The sequence below is a fragment of the Xenopus laevis genome, chromosome 3L (genome assembly GCF_017654675.1).
Source record: "Xenopus laevis strain J_2021 chromosome 3L, Xenopus_laevis_v10.1, whole genome shotgun sequence".
NCBI classification, from domain to species: Eukaryota; Metazoa; Chordata; class Amphibia; order Anura; family Pipidae; genus Xenopus; species Xenopus laevis.
The window spans coordinates 5,431,953-5,454,988 of record NC_054375.1 but is presented as its reverse complement, the minus strand read 5'-3'; the positions used below and the strand labels follow the sequence as shown (position 1 = coordinate 5,454,988).

The following is a 23,036-nucleotide window of genomic DNA, read 5'->3' as shown; positions in this document are numbered from 1 at the left end:
AATCGTCCAGACTTTTCCCCCTAATCGCCCGGACTTTTCCACCAAATTGTCTGGACTTTTCCCCCCGAGTCGTCCGGACTTTACCCCTGAATCGTTCGGACTTTTACCCCCGAATGGCCTGGACTTTTTCCCCAAATTGTCTGGACTTTTCCCCCCCGAATCGTCCGGACTTTTCCCCCGAATCGTCCGGACTTTTTCTCCCGAATCGTCTGGACTTTTTCCTCGAAGAGTCCAGACTTTTCCTCAGAATCATCTGGACGATTCGGGGAATAACTTTTTTTCCCCCTGAATCGTCCGGACGAGTCGGGGAATAACTTTTTTCCCCCCCAGAATTGTCCTGACTTTTCCCCCAAATCGTCTGGACTTTTCCCCCCGAGTCGTCCGTACTTAACCCCTGAATCGTTCGGAGTTGTTCCCCCGAATCGCCTGGACTTTTTCCCCAAATTGTCTGGACTTTTCCCTTGAATCGTCCGGACTTTTCCCCCCAAATCGTCTGGACTTTTCCCCCCGAATCGTCTGGACTTTTCCCCCCGAATCGTCTGGACTTTTCCCCCCGAATCGTCCGGACTTTTTCCTCGAATCGTCCAGACATTTCCTCCAAATCATCTGGACGATTCGGGGAATAACTTTTTTTTTCCCCTGAATCGTCCGGACGATTCGGGGAATAACTTTTTTCCCCCCCAGAATTGTCCTGACTTTTCCCCCGAATCGTCCGGACTTTTCCCCCGAATCGTCTGGACTTTTTCCCGAATGGTCCGGACTTTTCCTCCGAATTGTCCGGACTTTTTCCCCCGAATCGTCCGGACTTTTTCCTCGAATCGTCCAGATTTTTTCTTCGAATTGTCCAGACATTTCCCCCAAATCATCTGAACGATTCAGGGAATAACTTTTTCCCCCCCCAGAATCGTCCTGACTTTTCCCCTGAATCGTCCGGACTTTTACCCCAAATTGTCCTGAATTTTCCCCCCGAATCTGCCGGACTTTTCCCCCGAATCGTCCGGACGATTCACAGAATAACTTCCCCCCCCCCCCAGAATCCTCCGGACTTTTTCCCTGAATCGTCCTGACTTTTCCCCGAATCAGGAATATCGGGCTACACCCAGAGCAAACCACAATATCTTCAAATTGGGATAGGGACATCTCCCATTGACTAATGCAATGGCAGATTTTTGGATTCAGGCTTTTTGCAGCATCGGGATATTATAAATCTCGAACCTAAAAACCCAGACCAGATAAATTTGAGTTTAGTAAATAACCCCCTAAATGTATATCACATATATAGAGTATGAGGGGTAATGAACCCTATTATTTCTTGCAGCTGACTACCAAGTCCAACAATCTTTCCAGTAAAGGGGTGGTTCACCTTTAAGTATGTTATAGAACGTTCCTATTCATGGCAGCTTTGCAATTGGTCTCCATTATTTATTTATGCATGTTTAATGATTTGCCTTCCTTTTTTGCCTATTTTTAGCTTTCAGGTGGGGCAGGCAAAAAAAAAAAACTATTGCTCCCTAAGGCAATCATTTTATTGTTATTGTTACTTTTTATTACTTATATATCCCTATTCAGTCCCTTCCCTGGTTGCTAGGGTAAATAAGATCCTTAGCAATAGCTGCTGAAATACCAAACTGGGGAGCTACTGAACAAAGAAAACCTAAATAGCTGAAAATAAAAACACGATAAATAACTTGCAAATGGTTTCATTTAAGTTAATTTAAAGGGTTCGAGAATTCCAGGGAGAGTCTGCACTGCTGCCGCCAACTCTCTACAAATTGTATATGGTGCTGCTCTTCCCCTTGCAGCTGTAACATGTCGATACTCTGATTGGCCCAGTGTTGCTGTAGGTCAGGGAATATTCTAATAATCTGATAGGCCACAGGATGCTCTAGCTAATACTCTGATTGGTTCCAAGACTCTGATTGGCTGCAGGTTGTTGGAACAGTGGAACTGTTGCAGGTACTAGAGGCAATAGTCGGGCAACAGTGATAAACAAGAATATCTTTATTATTTGTATAAATGAAAAGCACTGAAGTACATTGCAAAGCTGTGCATCAGGCATATTGCTGCCTACCCTACTAGCTGCTACGGAACTACAATACCCATGATCCTTAGCTGAGCTCCTAAACCGAGATCTGTTGTGAGCAGAGAGTTCAGGGGGCCACATTCAATGTCACATAAGCCAAATACGAGTCATGAATCTGTAACAAGAGGCGCCCTCTGCTGTCCTGGCCAGATAAAATGCCAGTTACTTATTATAGGAGGCACCTCTTGATGCTTCTCTGCTCAGTCGCTATGAAACTTTTGCAAAATTTACCTGATATTTTCAATTTCCTTTTTCATAGTTTGCGGCTTGAATGGGGTGACTGGCGGGTTGAGAGGGGGCTTTGTGGCTGGGGGATGGTGTAGGGGGCCCTGTGCCCCCCAGTTTGAGACTGCTGATAGAACTGAGACAGAGCAGCATTCTGGCTGTCCAACCAGCTGGGGGTTCTCTTATTACAAATTTATGGTATTAGCAGTGTAAAACTACAAATGTAATGTAACTGAGCACTGTCACATTGTTCTTTTGGTAGGCATATCTCCCCTTTAACCATTTACATCAGCTCATTTCCCCGTGGAGCTTACTATCTAATTTTTCCCTCACATCTTCCAGATCATTGTGTCATTTCTCTTTTTCTAAGCGCAGCTTTAAACTAAAAATAATTCCTGGCGCTATAAACGCCTCTGTTATCTGGATGCGGCGTAGCTGGAAGGTTAATGATTCTTTGTATCACAAACACAATGAATTTCTCATCCTCAAGTGTTCCGCCTGGGAAATTCATTTGCATCGACACAAAGAGGGGCATTTTTGCCTCCCGAATGGGTCATAGAAACGGGGAGATTTGGGTTTCTCCGCGTTGAGGTCAAACAATGCGCATCAGTGTTCATCTAATAAATACTGACACCAGAAAGCTGTGTTATACTAATGAGGTGGTGGAGATCGGTGGAAGTAATGTCACGTGTATTTGGTAAATGGAGACATTTGTTGTAGTAAGAAGAATAAACAAATAAGCACTGGCCATATCCGTTGTGGGTCTAAGAGTCTCTTAAATGCCTGGAAGTTGCTCCTCTACTAAAAGTCAAGGACATTTATTTTTGACAAATCCTCGTAATGGCTCAGGCGTACCAAAAGATTCCAGTAGGGGAACCAGTTGACTGTTTGTCGAGGGTTTTCATGCCTCTTTAGCCTCCTCCAAATCTCATTACGGGAGGGGAATCCGAGCGGTGGCTTCTTCAGATACAAAAGCTCCTGAGATGTTCTCCAGGCATCTTCAGCAGCAAGGACCTTATTGAGTAGCACGGAGTAATCAAGATGAACCTGGTCTGGATTTACTTGCTTCAGTTTGGGCAACAGACCTTCCAAGATCATTAGCTTGTATTCGACATCGTTCCTGGAGACATTGTCACTTTGCTTGAGAATCCGATATTTCATCCACAAACGATTGAAAAATTCCAATGCCGACTCTTGTTCTCTCATTTTATCTCTCATTTTATCTTTTGCAAACATTTCATGAATGGAGATTTGGGGCCTCAGGCAACGGACAACCTGCAGGCAGACCTTCAGCCACGGGGCGTTATCGATATCGATCATGTTGTCCAGAGCGGAGAACTTGTTGGGTTCCATGCAACGGTGCAACAACCTTTCTACTTCTTTCATTGTCCAGTTTTCCACGTTCATTTGCTCCTCACACTTATATAGCCAATCAAAGATATTGTTCGAGGTCAACAGACCCATTTTTGTAGCGATGGTGTCCATTTCGTACCAGCTGTGAAGAGGCCCTTCAGGAAATTGCAAGGCCTTGTTGGGGTTGCCACCAGCCTTCAGGGAAGACGGGTAGCGGTTGGCATTATCGTTTCTCTGACGCACCAGCTCATTTAGGAATCTCTTTCCCATTTCCAGAACTTCAGCGTTTCCTGTTTTGCAGTTTTCAACCGCACCCTTGAATGGTTCAACCTGCTTTGTGAAATTTTGCAGTTCTTTCACTTTAATCTTTAGTTCCTCAACAAGGTTTCTGGTAGACTGGACAAAAGACATTTGCGTGGTGTGAGAATCCTGAACTACTTCTTCCTTAGTCCTTAGTTCTTCAGCAAGGTTTGTCATGGACTGGATCAAACGCATTTGCTTGGCTTGTGAATCCTGTTCTTTTAGTTGCATAATCTTTAATTCTTCATTGAGAACATCAATGGATTTAGCCAGGCGAATTTGTTCGTCTTGGGAATCCATTAGTTCTTTATTTATGGCGCTTCGTGCCTTTTCTTCACTCTGCAACCTTTCTTCTAGCACTTTATTGGCTTGCGTCAACTTATTGTTCATTGTCTCAGAATCTTCCAAAGATTTCAAGGTCTTCTTGGCGATGACATGAAATCCCTTAAATACTTTAGCTTTCCTTCTTTTCGACCCTGGTAGGTCTTCTACTAGATATTGAAACTTCTCCCATTCCACACACCACTCGGAGAGAAGATTTTTATCAAGGGCCACTTGGCTTTGATCCCTGTATGAAAAATACTGAGACACTGTAAGTTTTTCCCATACATGACATACGGCTTCCCATTGACTGTCTCTTCTCCCATCAGGTAAAATTCGCCTTAGCATTTTCTTAATTTCAGCTCAACGATTCTCTCTTTGGAAATCAAATCCTTTTTACTGTTCTTTGTGGGGAGGGTGGTGCCTATGGAAAGAACAGATACGATTTTTCAAACAAGTAGAATGGGGCCGAACATGGGACACACACACACCTGGCCACCGGAGTCAACCTGGTCACGCCCCCATTCTGCCAAAACTTTACCCATGGTCCACCCATCCTACAGTTTACTGTAGGGAAATTAGGAATCAGGAGGAACCTACAACTAAATGGTGATTCTTGTGATCAGTGCACTAGGTTAGTGCCACCAGGGCCCAGATATTGTCTTGTCTGCCTCGGAACAGGAATGCCCAGGGTGCCCATTTTTCTGTGAGGTGGGTCCTTACACAAAGATGGGACCCAGATATTGCTACATAATAAAAGGATAATGTAGACAAAAAGTCTTCCAGGATTATATTATATTGAGCTGTGTAACTCAACAGCATAATGGAAGATCTAGGTACCATGCCCTCCATCTCCACCCACCCAACATCCTTTATGTTTCATATTGTTGTTCCCTACAAAAGTGGTACCAAAAGCCACAAATTCAGGCTGCACACAAAGGGGAGATCCTGGCTGATGTCATCATTTGTTCCTCCCCCAAAAATGTAATCTTTCTGCAGATTTCGGGGCTCAAAAGAAAAGTGTTTGCCTTGTGGTCCAGTTACATCTAGTAATGCCACTGAATTTGGTGGGTGTTTGGCTTCTATTTCTGTGTTTTGGGTGTGTGCCAATGTAGCCCTGGATTTACCAAAGGAGAACTAAATCTCCTTAGTCTCTGTAGGGCCCCTGCATAGGCCCATCTTTTGAACTGCAGCATGCTGACTTTCCAAAAAGGACAATACCTGTCGTCCAAAGGGAGATATTATATATAGATATATTGGCTAAGTGGGTTTAGTTCTTATTTAATGGGGGTGAGAAGTACACAGCTGCTTTCATAGACAAGCCAACAGTTTGGAAGTATTGTGCATGAAGTTTGCACTGTATTTATCCTGCTGTGTGTTCTGGGTATTATACATGGAATTGGCCCTGTATTTATCCTGCTGTGTGTTCTGGGGTATTATACATGGAATTGGCACTGTATTTATCCTGCTGTGTGTTCTGGGGTATTATACATGGAATTGGCACTGTATTTATCTGCTGTGTGTTCTGGGGTATTATACATGGAATTGGCCCTGTATTTATCCTGCTGTGTGTTCTGGGGTATTATACATGGAATTGGCCCTGTATTTATCCTGCTGGGTATCATAAGGGTTCTACGCCTCTTTGTGTGATGTGAGTGATGTATAATTTCCTTCTCATTTTACCACTCATTTTTTCATAGGCAAGCAAAGCTTTATATATCTTTCTTTCATAGCACAGTTACGCACAGGATGTATAATGATATCCTGTTAGCCGTTGGCTAACGAAAGGCTAGAGAGAAGCAAAACTGTTTCAAGTTAGAGCAAACAGGATACAGAAAAACGCTATCCTGCCATGTGTTCTGGGGTATTATACATGGAATTGGCACTGTATTTATCTGCTGTGTGTTCTGGGGTATTATACATCGAATTGGCTCTGTATTTATCCTGCTGTGTGTTCTGGGGTATTATACATAGAATTGGCACTGTATTTATCTGCTGTGTGTTCTGGGGTATTATACATGGAATTGGCCCTGTATTTATCTGCTGTGTGTTCTGGGGTATTATACATGGAATTGTCACTGTATTTATCTGCTGTGTGTTCTGGGGTATTATTCATGGAATTGGCCCTGTATTTATCTGCTGTGTGTTCTGGGGTATTATACATAGAATTGGCACTGTATTTATCTGCTGTGTGTTCTGGGGTATTATACATGGAATTGGCCCTGTATTTATCTGCTGTGTGTTCTGGGGTATTATACATGGAATTGGCTCTGTATTTATCTGCTGTGTGTTCTGGGGTATTATACATGGAATTGGCACTGTATTTATCCTGCTGTGTGTTCTGGGTATTATACATGGAATTGGCACTGTATTTATCTGCTGTGTGTTCTGGGGTATTATACATGGAATTGTCACTGTATTTATCTGCTGTGTGTTCTGGGGTATTATACATGGAATTGGCACTGTATTTATCTGCTGTGTGTTCTGGGGTATTATACATGGAATTGTTACTGTATTTATCCTGATGTGTGTTCTGGGGTATTATACATGGAATTGGCCCTGTATTTATCTGCTGTGTGTTCTGGGGTATTATACATGGAATTGGCTCTGTATTTATCTGCTGTGTGTTCTGGGGTATTATACATGGAATTGTCACTGTATTTATCTGCTGTGTGTTCTGGGGTATTATACATGGAATTGGCACTGTATTTATCTGCTGTGTGTTCTGGGGTATTATACATGGAATTGTTACTGTATTTATCCTGATGTGTGTTCTGGGGTATTATACATGGAATTGGCCCTGTATTTATCTGCTGTGTGTTCTGGGGTATTATACATGGAATTGGCTCTGTATTTATCTGCTGTGTGTTCTGGGGTATTATACATGGAATTGTCACTGTATTTATCTGCTGTGTGTTCTGGGGTATTATACATGGAATTGGCCCTGTATTTATCCTGCTGTGTGTTCTGGGGTATTATACATGGAATTGGCCCTGTATTTATCCTGCTGTGTGTTCTGGGGTATTATACATGGAATTGGCCCTGTATTTATCTGCTGTGTGTTCTGGGGTATTATACATGGAATTGGCACTGTATTTATCTGCTGTGTGTTCTGGGGTATTATACATGGAATTGGCACTGTATTTATCTGCTGTGTGTTCTGGGGTATTATACATGGAATTGGCATTGTATTTATCCTGCTGTGTGTTCTGGGGTATTATACATGGAATTGGCCCTGTATTTATCTGCTGTGTGTTCTGGGGTATTATACATGGAATTGGCACTGTATTTATCTTGCCATGTGTTCTGGGGTATTATACATGGAATTGACCTGGGATGCTATGAAGGAATCTTTGCCTTTAATTAGCCTCCCCAGACACAAAAATACCCTTTTGCTTCTGGCTGCTTTTCATCTATAACGTTGCATTACATTCTTTATACTGGCTGCCATGACTTATTCAGACACCCATCCCATTCTGTGCAACTCACCATTAGATATAGGGCAGTAGTAATATTCAGTTGATCATTATTGTTTTTTTTTTTTCAAGTATTTAAACTTTAATAAAGACCAGTTTACCGCATAACGTCAACATTTGGTTTATGCTAAAATTATAATACAAAATGCAGTTGCCCTCAGATATACCTTATTATAACAGAAAAAAAGACATATTAAATAGATAATATACTTACACAAGATCCCTGTGCCATTCAGCCTGCAAGGGTTTTGCTTCGCATTCATGGAAATTGCTCTTTTTAATTTTAGGAAACTCCCTAAATTCTTGTTTTACCACCTGATCTTAAGCTGCCAATGATTGCGCTCCCCACTATCTGGCTGACACAGTGATGGGCAGCAACCTTGACTTTGGACGTAGCAGGAAGGACAACAACAAGTCAGATATTAACAGGGTCTGAGCTGTGTTTGTAGAACTAATTTATTAAGGTAACAACGGTTATTAAGAAACAAGTTATTAGGTTAAGAGTTAAAGTATAAAAAGCCTCCAATGTGCTAAGAAAATTGATACATACATAATAACAAGGCACTTTATACATAAATACTCACTGTTTGGACTTTTTTGAGGATTGACTCGGCAACTGGACTTTATATTATGGGACTGGGTCATTTTCTAGTTGGGATTTACACAGAAAATCATGTGGGTTGATCCTGCGCTAATTTAATATGTAAAATTGGTCACTCATTTTATCGAGTATACTTGAGAAAGGGGCTTTCCCCGAAACGTTCACACTAATAAACAGCAACCCTGCAATTTCCTTGCCTCGAGTGCCGGTTTTTTCTACTTTAACTTTAACATTGGAGGCTGCCGTATCCTCCTACACAGGGCACCAGGCGGAGGAAGGGTTAAGGGTGTGCGCATTATTTTTTACCATAACCCACCAGCTGTTTCCTTTCCACCTGTAAATTCTACCCTGGTTGCTAATGTTTAATTGGGTAAGGGCAGAGCCGCGCGGTCAGATTGGGGGAGATTAATCTCCTCTTCTTCGGGGCTACTAATTTCCCTCCGAACTGCCTCCCGCCGGCTGGAGTGTAAATCGCCGGCGGGATGGCAATCGGTGCGCTTTGTTTTCTGAAGTTGCAACACGAGAAAACTTGGGGCGACTAAACTCCCCGATCTGCCTCTTCTGTCTTCCCGCCGGCTAAAATGTAAATCACCAGTGGGAAGGCAGGGGAAGACAGTTCGGGGAGATTAGTCGCCCGAAGAAGAGGAGATTTGTCGCAGGGCGACTAATCTCCCCGAACTGCCTCCCGCCGCCGGCTGGAATGTAAATCGACTTTGGAATCTGACCGTGTGTCTCTGCCCTAAACTGTCAAAAATAACCTGTGCTATTGCCAGGCCCGGATTTGTGGCGAGGCCACATAGGCCCGGGCCTAGGGCGGCACATTTTTGGGGGCGGCATGCCGCCCAGCCGCTCTGTGCTCCCCAGTGCTCGCGCTTTTGCGCCAGCGTGTGGTAGTGCGGGCGGGCGCTAGGAACGCGCGGAGCGCACGGCCTAGGGGCGCCCGTCCAGCGAATCCGGCGCTGGCTATTGCCTCCCTACAACGAAACAAGTATGGATCAATCACAACTAGGAAATGCATGCAACAAATCCCCCTACACTCTTAGCATGAATGAGAAATGACATAGACAAATTTAATATATAGCATTCATCATTATTATTAGGGGTGGGCGAATTTATTCGCCCGGCGCAAATTCGTGGCGAATTCCTGCGATATAAATCAGCGAAACTGCCATGAAAATACGCAGGCGTCCAAAAAATTGGATGCCGGCGTCAAAAACGAGACGCCGGTGCCGTTTCGGCAATTTTTCACCGTTTCGCAAATTTTTCAGCGAAACGCCCCAAATTCGCCCATCACTAATTATTATCCATAAGTTTGTTCTACTGCAGCAGCGGCACAAGGACATATGCTGCACTGAAAGCTTGATCAGCAAAAGATAGTAACAGAAACCCACTTGCAAAGCTGCAGCATCAAAACAAGAGAGAGAAATAGGAATCAAAAGAGTTAACCTGTAGCAAAAGCGAATCGGGCGCGGGTCCAAACGGCGTCAGCTTTTACCTTCACGTGGGTCAAAAGTTCCAGCGTCAGGACTCAGGAGACACAAAAACAAAACTACGAATGAAAGTCAAACAAAGCATCGGTTAAAGCATCAGTGAACAGGCAGGAAGGAAGTTACAAAGCAGTAAAAAGCAGTGAAGCATTTGAATTATTGAGCAACTGAGAATTGGGGGAATTAGAGATAACATTGAACTGGCGTTTACGCTTGTGACATTCCCGAGAGAAAATGCCCTGGTTTATTTCCTGTAATTGTTTCTAGAATTACCAGGATTAAGTCTTCTGAATTCAGTGTTAGGGCTCTTACACACGGGCGGTTTTTCCTGCAGCCGTTGCTCTTTCTTCCGTTCAGCCGCAGGGGGGAGCGCAGGAGGAGACGCTCTCAATTATTGTGAAGGGGGCTGTACTCACACAGACGCATGTAGGCGCCGAATGCAGGTGGGGCACAGCATGTTGCATATTACCTGCATTCGCTGCATGCATGCGTCTGTGTGAGTACAGCCCCCTTGACAATAATTGAGTGCGTCTCCTCCTGCGCTCCCCTGCGGCTGAACGGAAGAAAGAGCAACGCAGGGGAGCACACGAAAAACCGCCCGTGTATAAGAGCCCTTAGGGGTCCATGATTTACTTGGTCGCCAGGACTTCTGCCTTCAGAATATTCAGGAGAGTTACGAAAAAATGACTTCGAAAAATGAAGCGCACCGATTGCCATCCCGCCGGCGATTTACATTGTAGCCGGTGGGAGGCAGTTCTGGGAGATTAGTCGCCCGAAGAAGAGGGGATTTGTCATTGGGCGACTAATCTCCCTGAATCTGAGCACTTAAAGGGGCTGCTCACCTTCCAAACACTTTTTTTCAATTCAGTTGTTTTAAGATTGTTTCCCAAAAAAACACGACTTTTTTCAATTACTTTCCATTCTTTATTTTTTACTGTTTTTCCAAGATCTAAGTGTAAAGTTGAATGTCCCCGTCTCTGGTGTTTGAGTCTGGCAGTTCAGGGACAAAGATAAGAAATGATCAAATAAATGAATCCATTTAGAACAGTTTACAGGGTCGGCGACCCCCCCCCTCCCAGAGCTGCTTCAGAAGGTGAAAAATGACACTTTACACTTCAATATAAGAAAAACGGTGACACATAGAACATGGGAAGTCATTGCAAAAATAGGGTTAGTCGGGAATAAGGAGAATATACTTCATTAGTCTACGTTGTTAATAGAAATAGAGGTGTTGTCTCTTTAAGTTTCACTGTTATTAATCTCAAACTAACTTTACTTTCTTTTGTCTTTATGGGTCAGATTGGTAACTATTTTTCTATTTTGTATTAAGTTTTATTGTGATCTAACAGAAAACCATGTTCCATCGGTTTAGAACATCTAAAAACCCTCCCAGCTACACTAGAGGAAGCCCAAAATCTTTTAGGTTGCAAAGCCCTTGTTAAGTGTCACAGCAGAGGGGATAAGTGGGGCAAAGACCGACCTGCAGCCAATCAGAGCACTGGAACATTCATAGGGCTAGACCAACCTATATCCAATCAGAGCACTGGAACATTCATAGGGCTAGACCAACCTATAGCCAATCAGAGCACTGGAATATTCATAGGGCTTGACCAAACTACAGCCAATCAGAGCACTGGAACATTCATAGGGCTAGACCAACCTATATCCAATCAGAGCACTGGAACATTCATAGGGCTAGACGCACCTGCTCCTTGCTCAGCAAACCTATATCCATTCCTTAATATGGAGGCTCAGGCGCATTTAAATGCCACCCTTAATATGCCTATAAAAGGATATATGTGCCCAATCAGAGCACTGGAACATTCATAGGGCTAGACCAACCTATATCCAATCAGAGCACTGGAACATTCATAGGGCTAGACCAACCTATATCCAATCAGAGCACTGGAACATTCATAGGGCTAGACCAACCTACAGCCAATCAGAGCATTGAAACTTTCATAGGGCTAGACCAACCTATATTCAATCAGAGCACTGGAACATTCATAGGGCTAGACCAACCTACAGCCAATCAGAGCACTGGAACATTCATAGGGCTATACCAACCTATATCCAATCAGAGCACTGGAACATTCATAGGGCTAGACCAACCTATATCCAATCAGAGCACTGGAACATTCATAGGGCTAGACTAACCTACAGCCAATCAGAGCATTGGAACATTCAAGTAGCTAATCAGATGTTGTAATGATACCAGATTCAGGTACAAATTGTGTGCCACTTGCTTTTGGGTTGCCCCCACCATGCCCTGTTATTTAGACTGATAGACAGACTGCCAGATCATAGTTGAATTATAATGTCCCTGCTATTGGATGTTACTCAGTGTTTTGCTCCTCTTTCCGCAGGTCATGGAGTGTTGTAAGAAGGGAACAAGTCTGCGCATCCAGGGGCCCGAGAAATGCTCTCTGCTCCACTTAGCGGCACGGGCCGGGCACTGCGAGATAGTGACCTACATCCTACAGAATGGTGAGAGGTTCATAATAATGGGCAAATAATAGGATTTTATTGTCAACCACTGCCCCTATTTGATATGCACATTCAGTCCTCCAATCAGAGCTCAGATGGGGCTCTACTGTGTTGTTGGCCTCTGCTGGGCACTTTTGTACATCGCTCCTCCATCTGGGAGAACCACAGCATCAATGGAATGTTTACTTACTGTGGATGGGCATCTCCTGGAAGCCTCCTGGCATTGAGCCGTGTAAGGGTGAACTATAAAAAGGCGAAGAGCAAATCCATTGTCCCAGACGCAAGTGTTTTGGGCATGGCACTAAGGGGCCCGGTTTTCTAGCCCAGTGGCTAAATGTGTCTCAGAAGGGCCCCTGAAATGGACTCCACCCTCAGTGGGACACATTAACTGCACTTTTTAACTGTCCTATTACAAACCACAAGCTCTGCTTGCCCAATAACGAATAGGATGTAGTTCCCCTTTAAGAAATCTCAGTTAACCCCATCATTCCCCCTAACAGAGTGTCATATTCCCAGGCTGAACGTGTTGCCGCTGAAGGTCCCCTGCGTCTCACATTCCTCCCAAACAGTCCCCCCTTTTCTTGCAGGATTTTCTCTGCTGCCTCCTTGCGCTTTGTCTTTGTTTCCCTTCCTCCCTGCTGCTCCTTTCCCATCCCCTCTTCCCCTGCAGGACTCAGTGTTTTTGTCTTATTCTCTGCACTCCCCTCTCCCCCTTCCCTCGCTCCCCTCAGCCCCTGCTGAGCAATGACTGACAGTCCTGTAATGGTTTCTCCAAAATCTTCTCCAAATTTTCTTCCCTTATTGTACCAGCCATGGGGATTTGTGACGCTCGGCTGGTGATGTCAGGGTTACTGTGCCCCGGACGTGGGTGACAGTTATGCTAAGAATCAAAGCCTAATTATTACTGCACCCCAGTCTGCCAGATTTCTGTTCTGTGTCCTTTTACTTGATATGTTATTGTCTAGAGACCCTGAGCTCTGGTCTCACTTCATTGGTGTTGGGAGAAATACTGGAAACAGAACATTCTGTAATCAATCTATAAACAACAAATCTGCTTACAGCCTGGACTGAGAGACACTGTACCATAAAGCATAGGTATTCCCTGTACTAAGCACAATTCAGCAGGAACAGTCCCTAAGATTGCTCATAGTTAGTGATGGGCGAATTTAGCCGCCAGTGAATAAATTTGCGAAACGCCCGCATCAAAAACGAGACGCCGGCGCAATTTCGCAAATTTTTCGCCGTTTGGAAAATTTCCCGTGAAATTCGTGAATTTTTCGGCGAAGCGAAATGGCGCAAATTCGCCCATCACTACTCATAGTCTGTACAGAGAGATCCCATAAAACTATGGCAGCATAGGTATTCCCCTGTACTAAGCACAATTCAGCAGGAACAGTCCCCTAAATTTGCTCATAGTCTGTACAGGGAGATCCCATAAAACTATGGCAGCATAGGTATTCCCTGTACTAAGCACAATTCAGCAGGAACAGCCCCTAAATTTGCTCATAGTCTGTACAGGGATATCCCATAAAAATATGGCAGCATAGGTATTCCTCTGTACTAAGCACAATTCAGCAGGAACAGTCCCCTAAGTTTGCTCATAGTCAGTGGCGGAACTACCGGGGGAGCAGGGGGTGCGAGCGGGCCAGGGCCTGCTACCCCTGAGGGCCCCCCGGCAGTCTGTTCGCTGCTGAAAATGCGGCCAAATGCGGCCGTACGGAGGGGGGCGGAGCCCGGCTGCGCGTCACGCACCAGGGCCCGTCCCCCTCAACAACCGCTACTGCTCATAGTCTGTATAGAGAGATCCCATAAAACTATGGCAGGATAGATATTCCCATGTACTAAGCACAATTCAGCAGGAACAGTCCCCATAAGTTTGCTCATAGTCTGTACAGAGAGATCCCATAAAACTATGGCAGCATAGATATTCCATGTACTAAGCACAATTCAGCAGGAACAGTCCCCTAAGTTTGCTCATAGTCTGTACAGAGAGATCCCATAAAACTATGGCAGCATAGATATTCCATGTACTAAGCACAATTCAGCAGGAACAGTCCCTAAGTTTGCTCATAGTCTGTACAAAGAGATCCCATAAAATTATGGCAGCGTAGGTATTCTCCTGTACTAAGCACAATTCAGCAGGAACAGTCCCCTAAGTTTGCTCATAGTCTGTACAAAGAGATCCCATAAAACTATGGCAGCATAGGTATTCCCTGTACTAAGCACAATTCAGCAGGAACAATCCCCTAAGTTTCTGAATATGGGAGAAACATGCAACAATTTCTGCTGAAAAGATGGAGTCTTTAAAGCAGTGAATTCTTTTCTTCTTTTCTATTTTTTGTTATTCTCATTGTATCTTTTTTCTCATTTCCCAGGGCCTGTGGATTTGCTCGAGATGCCAGACAGAGCCACGTAAGTGAGGAGTAAATAGGAACTGCTTTATCCAGTTGTTGCTGGGAATACTGGGAACTGTAGTTTAGCAAATTAAGTGGAGTTATGTTTATGCCAGGCTCGAGTACCCCATGGCCATGTCTGTTAAAGGCATGTTTTCTCCCAAGTGCCGCTGGCGATATTATTATTAAAGCCCAGAAATTTATAAATCAATAACCGAAAAAATAGCTAGAATCTCTGCTGCCATAAAGCAGGGCAGGACTGCTGCTTACAATGGGGATCAGAAAGGATCTGTGCAGCCACTGGGACAGAATGTTCTGTTATACAGATAGCTAGAATCTCAGCTGCCATAAAGCAGGACAGGACTGCTGCTTCCAATGGGGATCAGATAGGATCTGTGCAGCCACTGGGACAGAATGCTCTGTTATACAGATAGCTAGAATCTCAGCTGCCATAAAGCAGGACAGGACTGCTGCTTACAATGGGGATCAGATAGGATCTGTACAGCCACTGGGACAGAATGTTCTGTTATACAGATAGCTAGAATCTCAGCTGCCATAAAGCAGGACAGGACTGCTGCTTACAATGGGGATCAGATAGGATCTGTGCAGCCACTGGGACAGAATGTTCTGTTATACAGATAGCTAGAATCTCAGCTGCCATAAAGCAGGACAGGACTGCTGCTTACAATGGGGATCAGATAGGATCTGTGCAGCCACTGGGACAGAATGTTCTGTTATACAGATAGCTAGAATCTCAGCTGCCATAAAGCAGGACAGGACTGCTGCTTACAATGGGGATCAGATAGGATCTGTGCAGCCACTGGGACAGAATGTTCTGTTATACAGATAGCTAGAATCTCAGCTGCCATAAAGCAGGACAGGACTGCTGCTTACAATGGGGATCAGATAGGATCTGTGCAGCCACTGGGACAGAATGCTCTGTTATACCGATAGCTAGAATCTCAGCTGTCTCATCATTTTTTCGGGGATTAGTTGCCCATTCTGGCAGGTTCTGTCTAATTACTCACATCTTTAGACTGTAAATGTATTTAATATAAATGTGAACACCATAACCTAGAATCTGAGCAGTGACTCCTCTAAAAGAACCACAACACTATGTTAGATACAGGTGTGTAGCCCAGCAGAGGACAATATTCTGCCTAAAGCAGTGGTGCCATCTGGTTATTAATCTCCATGGCTGTTTCCCTTGTTGAGGCCGGAGCCTGAAGACACGTCTGTGCCCCAATTAATCCATATTGTCACCTGCTGGCTAATATTGACCTGACTTGGTTCCTTATCTCCTCGTACGTTATGATAATAAGCGATTAATCTGGGACCCGACCCAATTATAGTTTGACTATCTCTAATAGGGGAAGGAAGTTTTTGTCTTGCCCACAAACATTCCCGCCAATCCCGTGCTTCCTACTTTGTGGTTCAGCTTGGGGGGCCCTTTCCTGCACTATAATACCCCCATGTACAGCCAGGTCCAAACAGAATGGGTTTGCTGAGATGGGAAGAACCTGACTGCACAGAACCAAGATCGTAACCCAACTGAACCCCTGTCGGATGAATGGGAACTCCAACTGTGAGCCTGATCCCCAACATCAGTGTCCAACCTCACTAATGCTCTTGTGGCTGAATGGAAGCAACTCCCAGCAACAATGTTCCAACATCTAGTGGGAACCTTCTCTCAAGCACTGGGGCAGTTATAGCAGCAAAGGGAGGGGCAACCCAACTGAACCCCTGTGGGATGAACTGGAACCCCAACTGTGAGCCTGATCCCCAATATCAATGTCCAACCTCACTAATGCTGTTGTGGCTAAATGGAAGCAACTCCCAGCAACAATGTTCCAACATCTATTGGGAACCTTGCCAGAAGAGTAGGGGCAGTTATAGCAGCTAAGGGAGGGGTAACTTAGCTGAACCCTTGTGGGATGAATTGGAACCCCAACTGTGAGCCTGATCCCCGACATCAGTGTCCAACCTCACTAATGCTCTTGTGGCTAAATGGAAGCAACTTCCAGCAACAATGTTGCAACATCTAGTGGGACCTTCCCAGAAGAGTAGGGGCAGTTGAAGCATCAAAGGGAGGGGAAACTTCATATTAATCCTCTTGTTTTGGGAATGAGGTGTTGGGGTGCAGGTGTCCCCAAACTTTTAATTATATAGTGTGCTGAATACCTTCCTTAGCTGCCATGGAACTTAATACACCTGGTTAGTGGGGATGTTGCTCTTGAATCCTTGTGATATTAATTCCATTTTGTACTACAGGTATAGAATCCGTTATCCAGAAACCCATTATCCAGAAAGCTCCAGATTACAGAAAGGCTGTCTCCCATAGATTCTGTTTTGTCCAAATAATCCAATTTTTTAAAAGTAATTCCCTATTTTCTCTGTAATATTAAAACAGTAGATTGTACTTGATCCCAACTAAGATATAATTAATCCTTATTGGAAGCAAAACCAGCCTATTGGGTTTATATTTAATGTTTATATGATTTTCTAGTAGACTTAAGGTATGAAGACCCAAATTATGGAAAGATCCATTATCCGGAAAACCCCAGGTCCCGAGCATTCTGGATAACAGGTTCCATACCTGTACTAATTGTACCACATACGTATGTTACTTCTTCTTGTCAGACTTTATTTCCTCCCTTTGATTCCTCTTTTTCAATGCCTTTTCTCCATCTTGGTTTAGCGGGGAGACTGCGCTGCACAAAGCTGCTTTCCACGGCCACCGGCGGGTTTGCCAAATCCTAGTAGATGCCGGCGCGTGCGCATTAAAGAAGGACGCCAAGGTAATTCATATAAAACAGATTGCGCATCCAAAGGAAGAGAGAAGAGTTGAAGCGCTCATTTTTGATCTATAGTTACAAAGGGAATACTTCTAAAAGTCTCGATCAAGTTGGTCTTCGACCCTTTTTTCCTGATTGCCATAAACCAGTTTCCTAATACTTCCCCCTTGCTTCAACTCTTCTCAAAGTCTTGCTTTGATCTCAATTGTACAGCTAGAAGCCATACAGCAAGACCCAACCAAGGTCTTTCACTTGGGTATCAGGAACTAAAGCCCCACCATGAAAGTGTCTTTTGTATCCTACGTCTACTCTTCGTTCTTATCCACTTCATCTTCTTTCTCTTGCACCCCCCCCAACAGGGCAAGACTCCTTACGACAAAGCTCAGGAGGCAGGGGACTCTGAACTTGCATCCTACTTGGACACGTGTCAAACCAAGCAACTTCTTTCCAATGAAGACCTTGAGACCGCAGTTTGATGTTGGCAGCAGATGAGGAGAAACTTCAGAGAGGAGAGAACCTCAACAATCTGGAGAAGGTCGTCCCAAGAGGAAGAAACTGGGGAACAGAGGCATCCCTCCCCTCATGCAAAATAACCAGTGGAGGGTGTATTGTCCAGTTTCGTAAGGGCTACCAAGTATTGCCAATGAAATGCCAACCTCTTGATGGAGGTGGAAGTTGGGTTTGGAAAGGAAGAAATGGGGCTGACCATTCACTTCACGTGGAACCTTTTTCTGTTTCCCAACCAGAAGCATGATCCTGTCCAGTGTCTATCTCCTCATTTCGGTCAAAACTCCCACAGCCCGGTCAGAATGATGAACTTGTAGGCCTGCACTGTGTTAATAAGCCTCACTTCTGTTTGGTATCTGCAGTGCCGAGTTATTAAACATTTATGAGACGGGATTCTAATCTCACAGTTGTGTGATTAAACCAGTTCTTTTGAGTATTATATCCACCTGTCCAGTTTTTATATTGATATTGTTGAGTGGGCAAAGTATATTAGAAGAGGTGTTCTGTGACCATATATAGGCACAAGGCTGCAGGCTGAGTTATACAGGGAACTCTGAGTATCACTCATGTATTATAAGGGATAATGTACCCCCTACTGTAAATGATAAGGATATTAGAAGTCACTGAGGGGTTGTTCTGTGACCATATAAAGGCACAAGGCTGCAGGCTGAGTTATACAGGGAACTCTGAGTATCACTCATGTATTATAAGGGATAATGTACCCCCTACTGTAAATGATAAGGATATTAGAAGTCACTGAGGGGTTGTTCTGTGACCATATAAAGGCACAAGGCTGCAGACTGAGTTATAAAGGGAACTCTGAGTATCACTCATGTATTATAAGGGATAATGTACCCCCTACTGTAAATGATAAGGATATTAGAAGTCACTGAGGGGTTGTTCTGTGACCATATAAAGGCACAAGGCTGCAGGCTGAGTTATGCAGGGAACTCTGAGTATCACTCATGTATTATAAGGGATAATGTACCCCCTACTGTAAATGATAAGGATATTAGAAGTCACTGAGGGGTTGTTCTGTGACCATATAAAGGCACAAGGCTGCAGACTGAGTTATAAAGGGAACTCTGAGTATCACTCATGTATTATAAGGGATAATGTACCCCCTACTGTAAATGATAAGGATATTAGAAGTCACTGAGGGGTTGTTCTGTGACCATATAAAGGCACAAGGCTGCAGGCTGAGTTATACAGGGAACTCTGAGTATCACTCATGTATTATAAGGGATAATGTACCCCCTACTGTAAATGATAAGGATATTAGAAGTCACTGAGGGGTTGTTCTGTGACCATATAAAGGCACAAGGCTGCAGGCTGAGTTATACAGGGAACTCTGAGTATCACTCATGTATTATAAGGGATAATGTACCCCCTACTGTAAATGATAAGGATATTAGAAGACACTGAGGGGTTCTGTGATCATATAAAAACACAAGGCTGCCAAACAGCAGATGAGCAAGACTGCAGCCTTCCTATCCCCAGGGAGAGAGCAGCTCCCCATACACCAGGTTTAATATGCAACATGAAAATAAGTCTTCCATTGTTACAGCAGCCAGTTCCCTCTGAAAACTTCTTATTCCTAGTTTTGGAAAGATTTACTAATGCTGCTGAACTGTGATTATATTAGACTGGTAGAGACGGCTATAGGTCCGACACATTCGCCCAATGTCAATGGTAGTAAATAAGTATATTGTGAAAGTAGAGTTGTCTGTGGGGGATGGGGGTTAAGTGGGGTTGAATTCCCTTTGACCTGCAAATAATGTGGTGGGGCCCTATAGAGTAACAGCTGAATGTACAAAGAGTGTGGGAAAGTTCAATAAAATGAAAAATCCATCTTCTGAATGTACAAGTAATGCAGTAGCAGCAAATGTAGTATCTGTATAATATAAATAATAGTCTCTGGGAAGGGAGTGTGACTGTGGGATAGCAGGTATAGTAGGGAGAGATGGTGCCTATAGTAACAGTGGATAATAGTCTCTGGGAAGGGAGTGTGACTGTGGGATAGCAGGTATAGTAGGGAGAGATGGTGCCTATAGTAACAGTGGATAATAGTCTCTGGGAAGGGAGTGTGACTGCGGGATAGCAGGTATAGTAGGGAGAGATGGTGTCTATAGTAACAGTGGATAATAGTCTCTGGGAAGGGAGTGTGTCTGTGAGATAGCAGGTATAGTAGGGAGAGATGGTGTCTATAGTAACAGTGGATAATAGTCTCTGGGAAGGGAGTGTGACTGTGGGATAGCAGGTATAGTAGGGAGAGATGGTGCCTATAGTAACAGTGGGATAATAGTCTCTGGGAAGGGAGTGTGACTGTGGGATAGCAGGTATAGTAGGGAGAGATGGTGTCTATAGTAACAGTGGATAATAGTCTCTGGGAAGGGAGTGTGACTGTGGGATAGCAGGTATAGTAGGGAGAGATGGTGTCTATAGTAACAGTGGATAATAGTCTCTGGGAAGGGAGTGTGACTGTGGGATAGCAGGTATAGTAGGGAGAGATGGTGCCTATAGTAATAGTGGATAATAGTCTCTGGGAAGGGAGTGTGACTGTGGGATAGCAGGTATAGTAGGGAGAGATGGTGTCTATAGTAACAGTGGGATAATAGTCTCTGGGAGGGGAGTGTGACTGTGGGATAGAAGGTATAGTAGGGAGAGATGGTGTCTATAGTAACAGTGGATAATAGTCTCTGGGAGGGGAGTGTGACTGTGGGATAGCAGGTATAGTAGGGAGAGATGGTGCCTATAGTAACAGTGGATAATAGTCTCTGGGAAGGGAGTGTGACTGTGGGATAGCAGGTATAGTAGGGAGAGATGGTGTCTATAGTAACAGTGGGATAATAGTCTCTGGGAAGGGAGTGTGACTGTGGGATAGCAGGTATAGTAGGGAGAGATGGTGCCTATAGTAACAGTGGGATCATAGTCTCTGGGAGGAGAGTGTGACTGTGGGATAGCAGGTATAGTAGGGAAAGATGGTGCCTATAGTAACAGTGGGATAATAGTCTCTGGGAGGGGAGTATGACTGTGGGATAGCAGGTATAGTAGGGAGAGATGGTGTCTATAGTAACAGTGGATAATAGTCTCTGGGAAGGGAGTGTGACTGTGGGATAGCAGGTATAGTAGGGAGAGATGGTGCCTATAGTAACAGTGGATAATAGTCTCTGGGAAGGGAGTGTGACTGTGGGATAGCAGGTATAGTAGGGAGAGATGGTGCCTATAGTAACAGTGGGATAATAGTCTCTGGGAAGGGAGTGTGACTGTGGGATAGCAGGTATAGTAGGGAGAGATGGTGCCTATAGTAACAGTGGAAAATAGTCTCTGGGAAGGGAGTGTGACTGTGGGATAGCAGGTATAGTAGGAAGAGATGGTGCCTATAGTAACAGTGGATAATAGTCTCTGGGAAGGGAGTGTGACTGTGGGATAGCAGGTATAGTAGGGAGAGATGGTGCCTATAGTAACAGTGGATAATAGTCTCTGGGAAGGGAGTGTGACTGTGGGATAGCAGGTATAGTAGGGAGAGATGGTGCCTATAGTAACAGTGGGATAATAGTCTCTGGGAAGGGAGTGTGACTGTGGGATAGCAGGTATAGTAGGGAGAGATGTGCCTATAGTAACAGTGGATAATAGGCTGAGACTGAGGCTTTGGGATAGCACAATAAAACAGTCACAGCAGTAGTAGTAACATGGGTTATATAATACCCATTTTTAAAAATAGGATAGAGTTTTGGTTTTAAGCCTCCAGAAAAATGATCAAATAATAAACAGAACCAGAATTATATATATAAATCACCTCTTAACTAAAAATAAATAACCCCCAGACATAAAACAGAAACCCTTCCAAAACAAATTTGGTGTTTGAAGGTACAAATCACACCAATCCAAGTCCAATCCATAATTTATAATGAGAGCTTCCAGGGGTAGATTTCAATGCTCCAATTGAATTGATGAAGATAAATTATCAGGGCCCTTTACAGATCACTAGACTCGGAGACTGTAGATCATTTATGGTGTCAATCATGTGCTTGATGGAACTTACAGTACATTTCCATTGACTCCATCGGTTGAAACTCTATACCCGGCAGTATCTCCTATAAAGTGACGTTATATCTTGGAATAAAGGTGGGTTCTCGTGGATCCTGAAAAGGAATAATTGAACTATTTAAATATATGTTTTCATTTCCATTGATTATTTTGATCTAATTTGCAGTTAATCCAAAGGGACCATTGAAGATCCATCTAAGACTTATTAGCTTAAAACCCATCAGGGTCCTCCAAATATACTCCAGGTACAGCAACACGTTTATATGTTTGAGGGTGCAGTTTGGACCCCCATGGAAGATCCAACTGTAATAATTAAGATTAAGCTCTAAAGCTGTCCCTGTTCAGCCAAAAATAAACATGAGGCTTCCCCTGGGAAATTGCGGGTTGTTGAAGGTACTGAAAGTAAGAACAATTGATGTTTTCCATCGTAATGTCATATATTTTTGTTAATTTCCATTGATTATATCACATCGCCCTGCAATTTTCACTTGACTCTCCAGGGAACCTTTTAAAATCCCTATAAGGATCATTAGTTTAAATATACACCAGGGTCCACTAAATCCAGCATTTCATCTAGGTAAGACCCATCTGGGTGTAATCAATGAAATGATCTATCTGCTGGGAAACTAGGTGTAGCATCAAGTATTTGTTATGTCAAGGAGACCTTTACAATACATAATGTGCTTACGGTCTCTTTCATTTCATTTTTATATTCAGTAAAATCTTTTTCATGCGGATACGTTCTGTAGAAGAGGTAGTGCCACCTAGGTTCTTGTAGGACATCTTGGGATGGGCATGTAGTACATTGACTGCAATTTTTCCATCTATAAAAAGGAATAAGGGAGCCAATCACACCCTTTTGGAAGTGCCCAACAACTCATGCTGTGCCAAGCAGACACCCCTTAAAGTCTCCATTTTCACTTCCTACCTCCATCTATGAGAATCTATTATTGAGTGT

The 23,036-nt window shown here is 43.9% G+C and overlaps 2 protein-coding genes across 12 annotated transcripts in view; one reads left to right on the top strand and one right to left on the bottom strand.

Moving 5' to 3' along the window:
* The window catches only part of LOC108704339 (diacylglycerol kinase iota), a 119,231-nt gene extending 100,764 nt beyond the window's left edge, over positions 1–18,467 (top strand). For all 8 annotated transcript variants that reach the window (XM_041585888.1, XM_041585884.1, XM_041585883.1 and 5 more), the window contains 4 exons: positions 12,213–12,333; positions 14,709–14,745; positions 17,425–17,524; positions 17,881–18,467. In XM_041585888.1, the coding sequence (XP_041441822.1) occupies positions 12,213–12,333; positions 14,709–14,745; positions 17,425–17,524; positions 17,881–17,997 (375 nt within the window). In that variant the 3' untranslated portion in view covers positions 17,998–18,467. The remainder of the gene's footprint in view (positions 1–12,212; positions 12,334–14,708; positions 14,746–17,424; positions 17,525–17,880) is intronic.
* LOC108704357 lies at positions 1,987–22,166 on the bottom strand. 4 transcript variants are annotated; one of them, XM_041585891.1, is made up of 3 exons: positions 22,074–22,166; positions 9,806–9,908; positions 1,987–4,706 (listed from the first exon to the last, which is right to left on the bottom strand). In XM_041585891.1, the coding sequence occupies exon 3, from the start codon at positions 4,628–4,630 to the stop codon at positions 3,110–3,112; it is 1,521 nt and encodes a 506-aa protein (XP_041441825.1). In that variant the 5' UTR covers positions 4,631–4,706; positions 9,806–9,908; positions 22,074–22,166; the 3' UTR covers positions 1,987–3,109. The 4 variants fall into 4 exon arrangements, with proteins under 4 accessions (XP_041441825.1, XP_041441824.1, XP_041441823.1 ...); XM_041585890.1 differs by lacking the exon at positions 22,074–22,166 and adding an exon at positions 12,524–13,039; XM_041585889.1 differs by lacking the exon at positions 22,074–22,166 and adding an exon at positions 10,120–10,210.
* Positions 22,167–23,036: the final 870 nt, after the last annotated feature.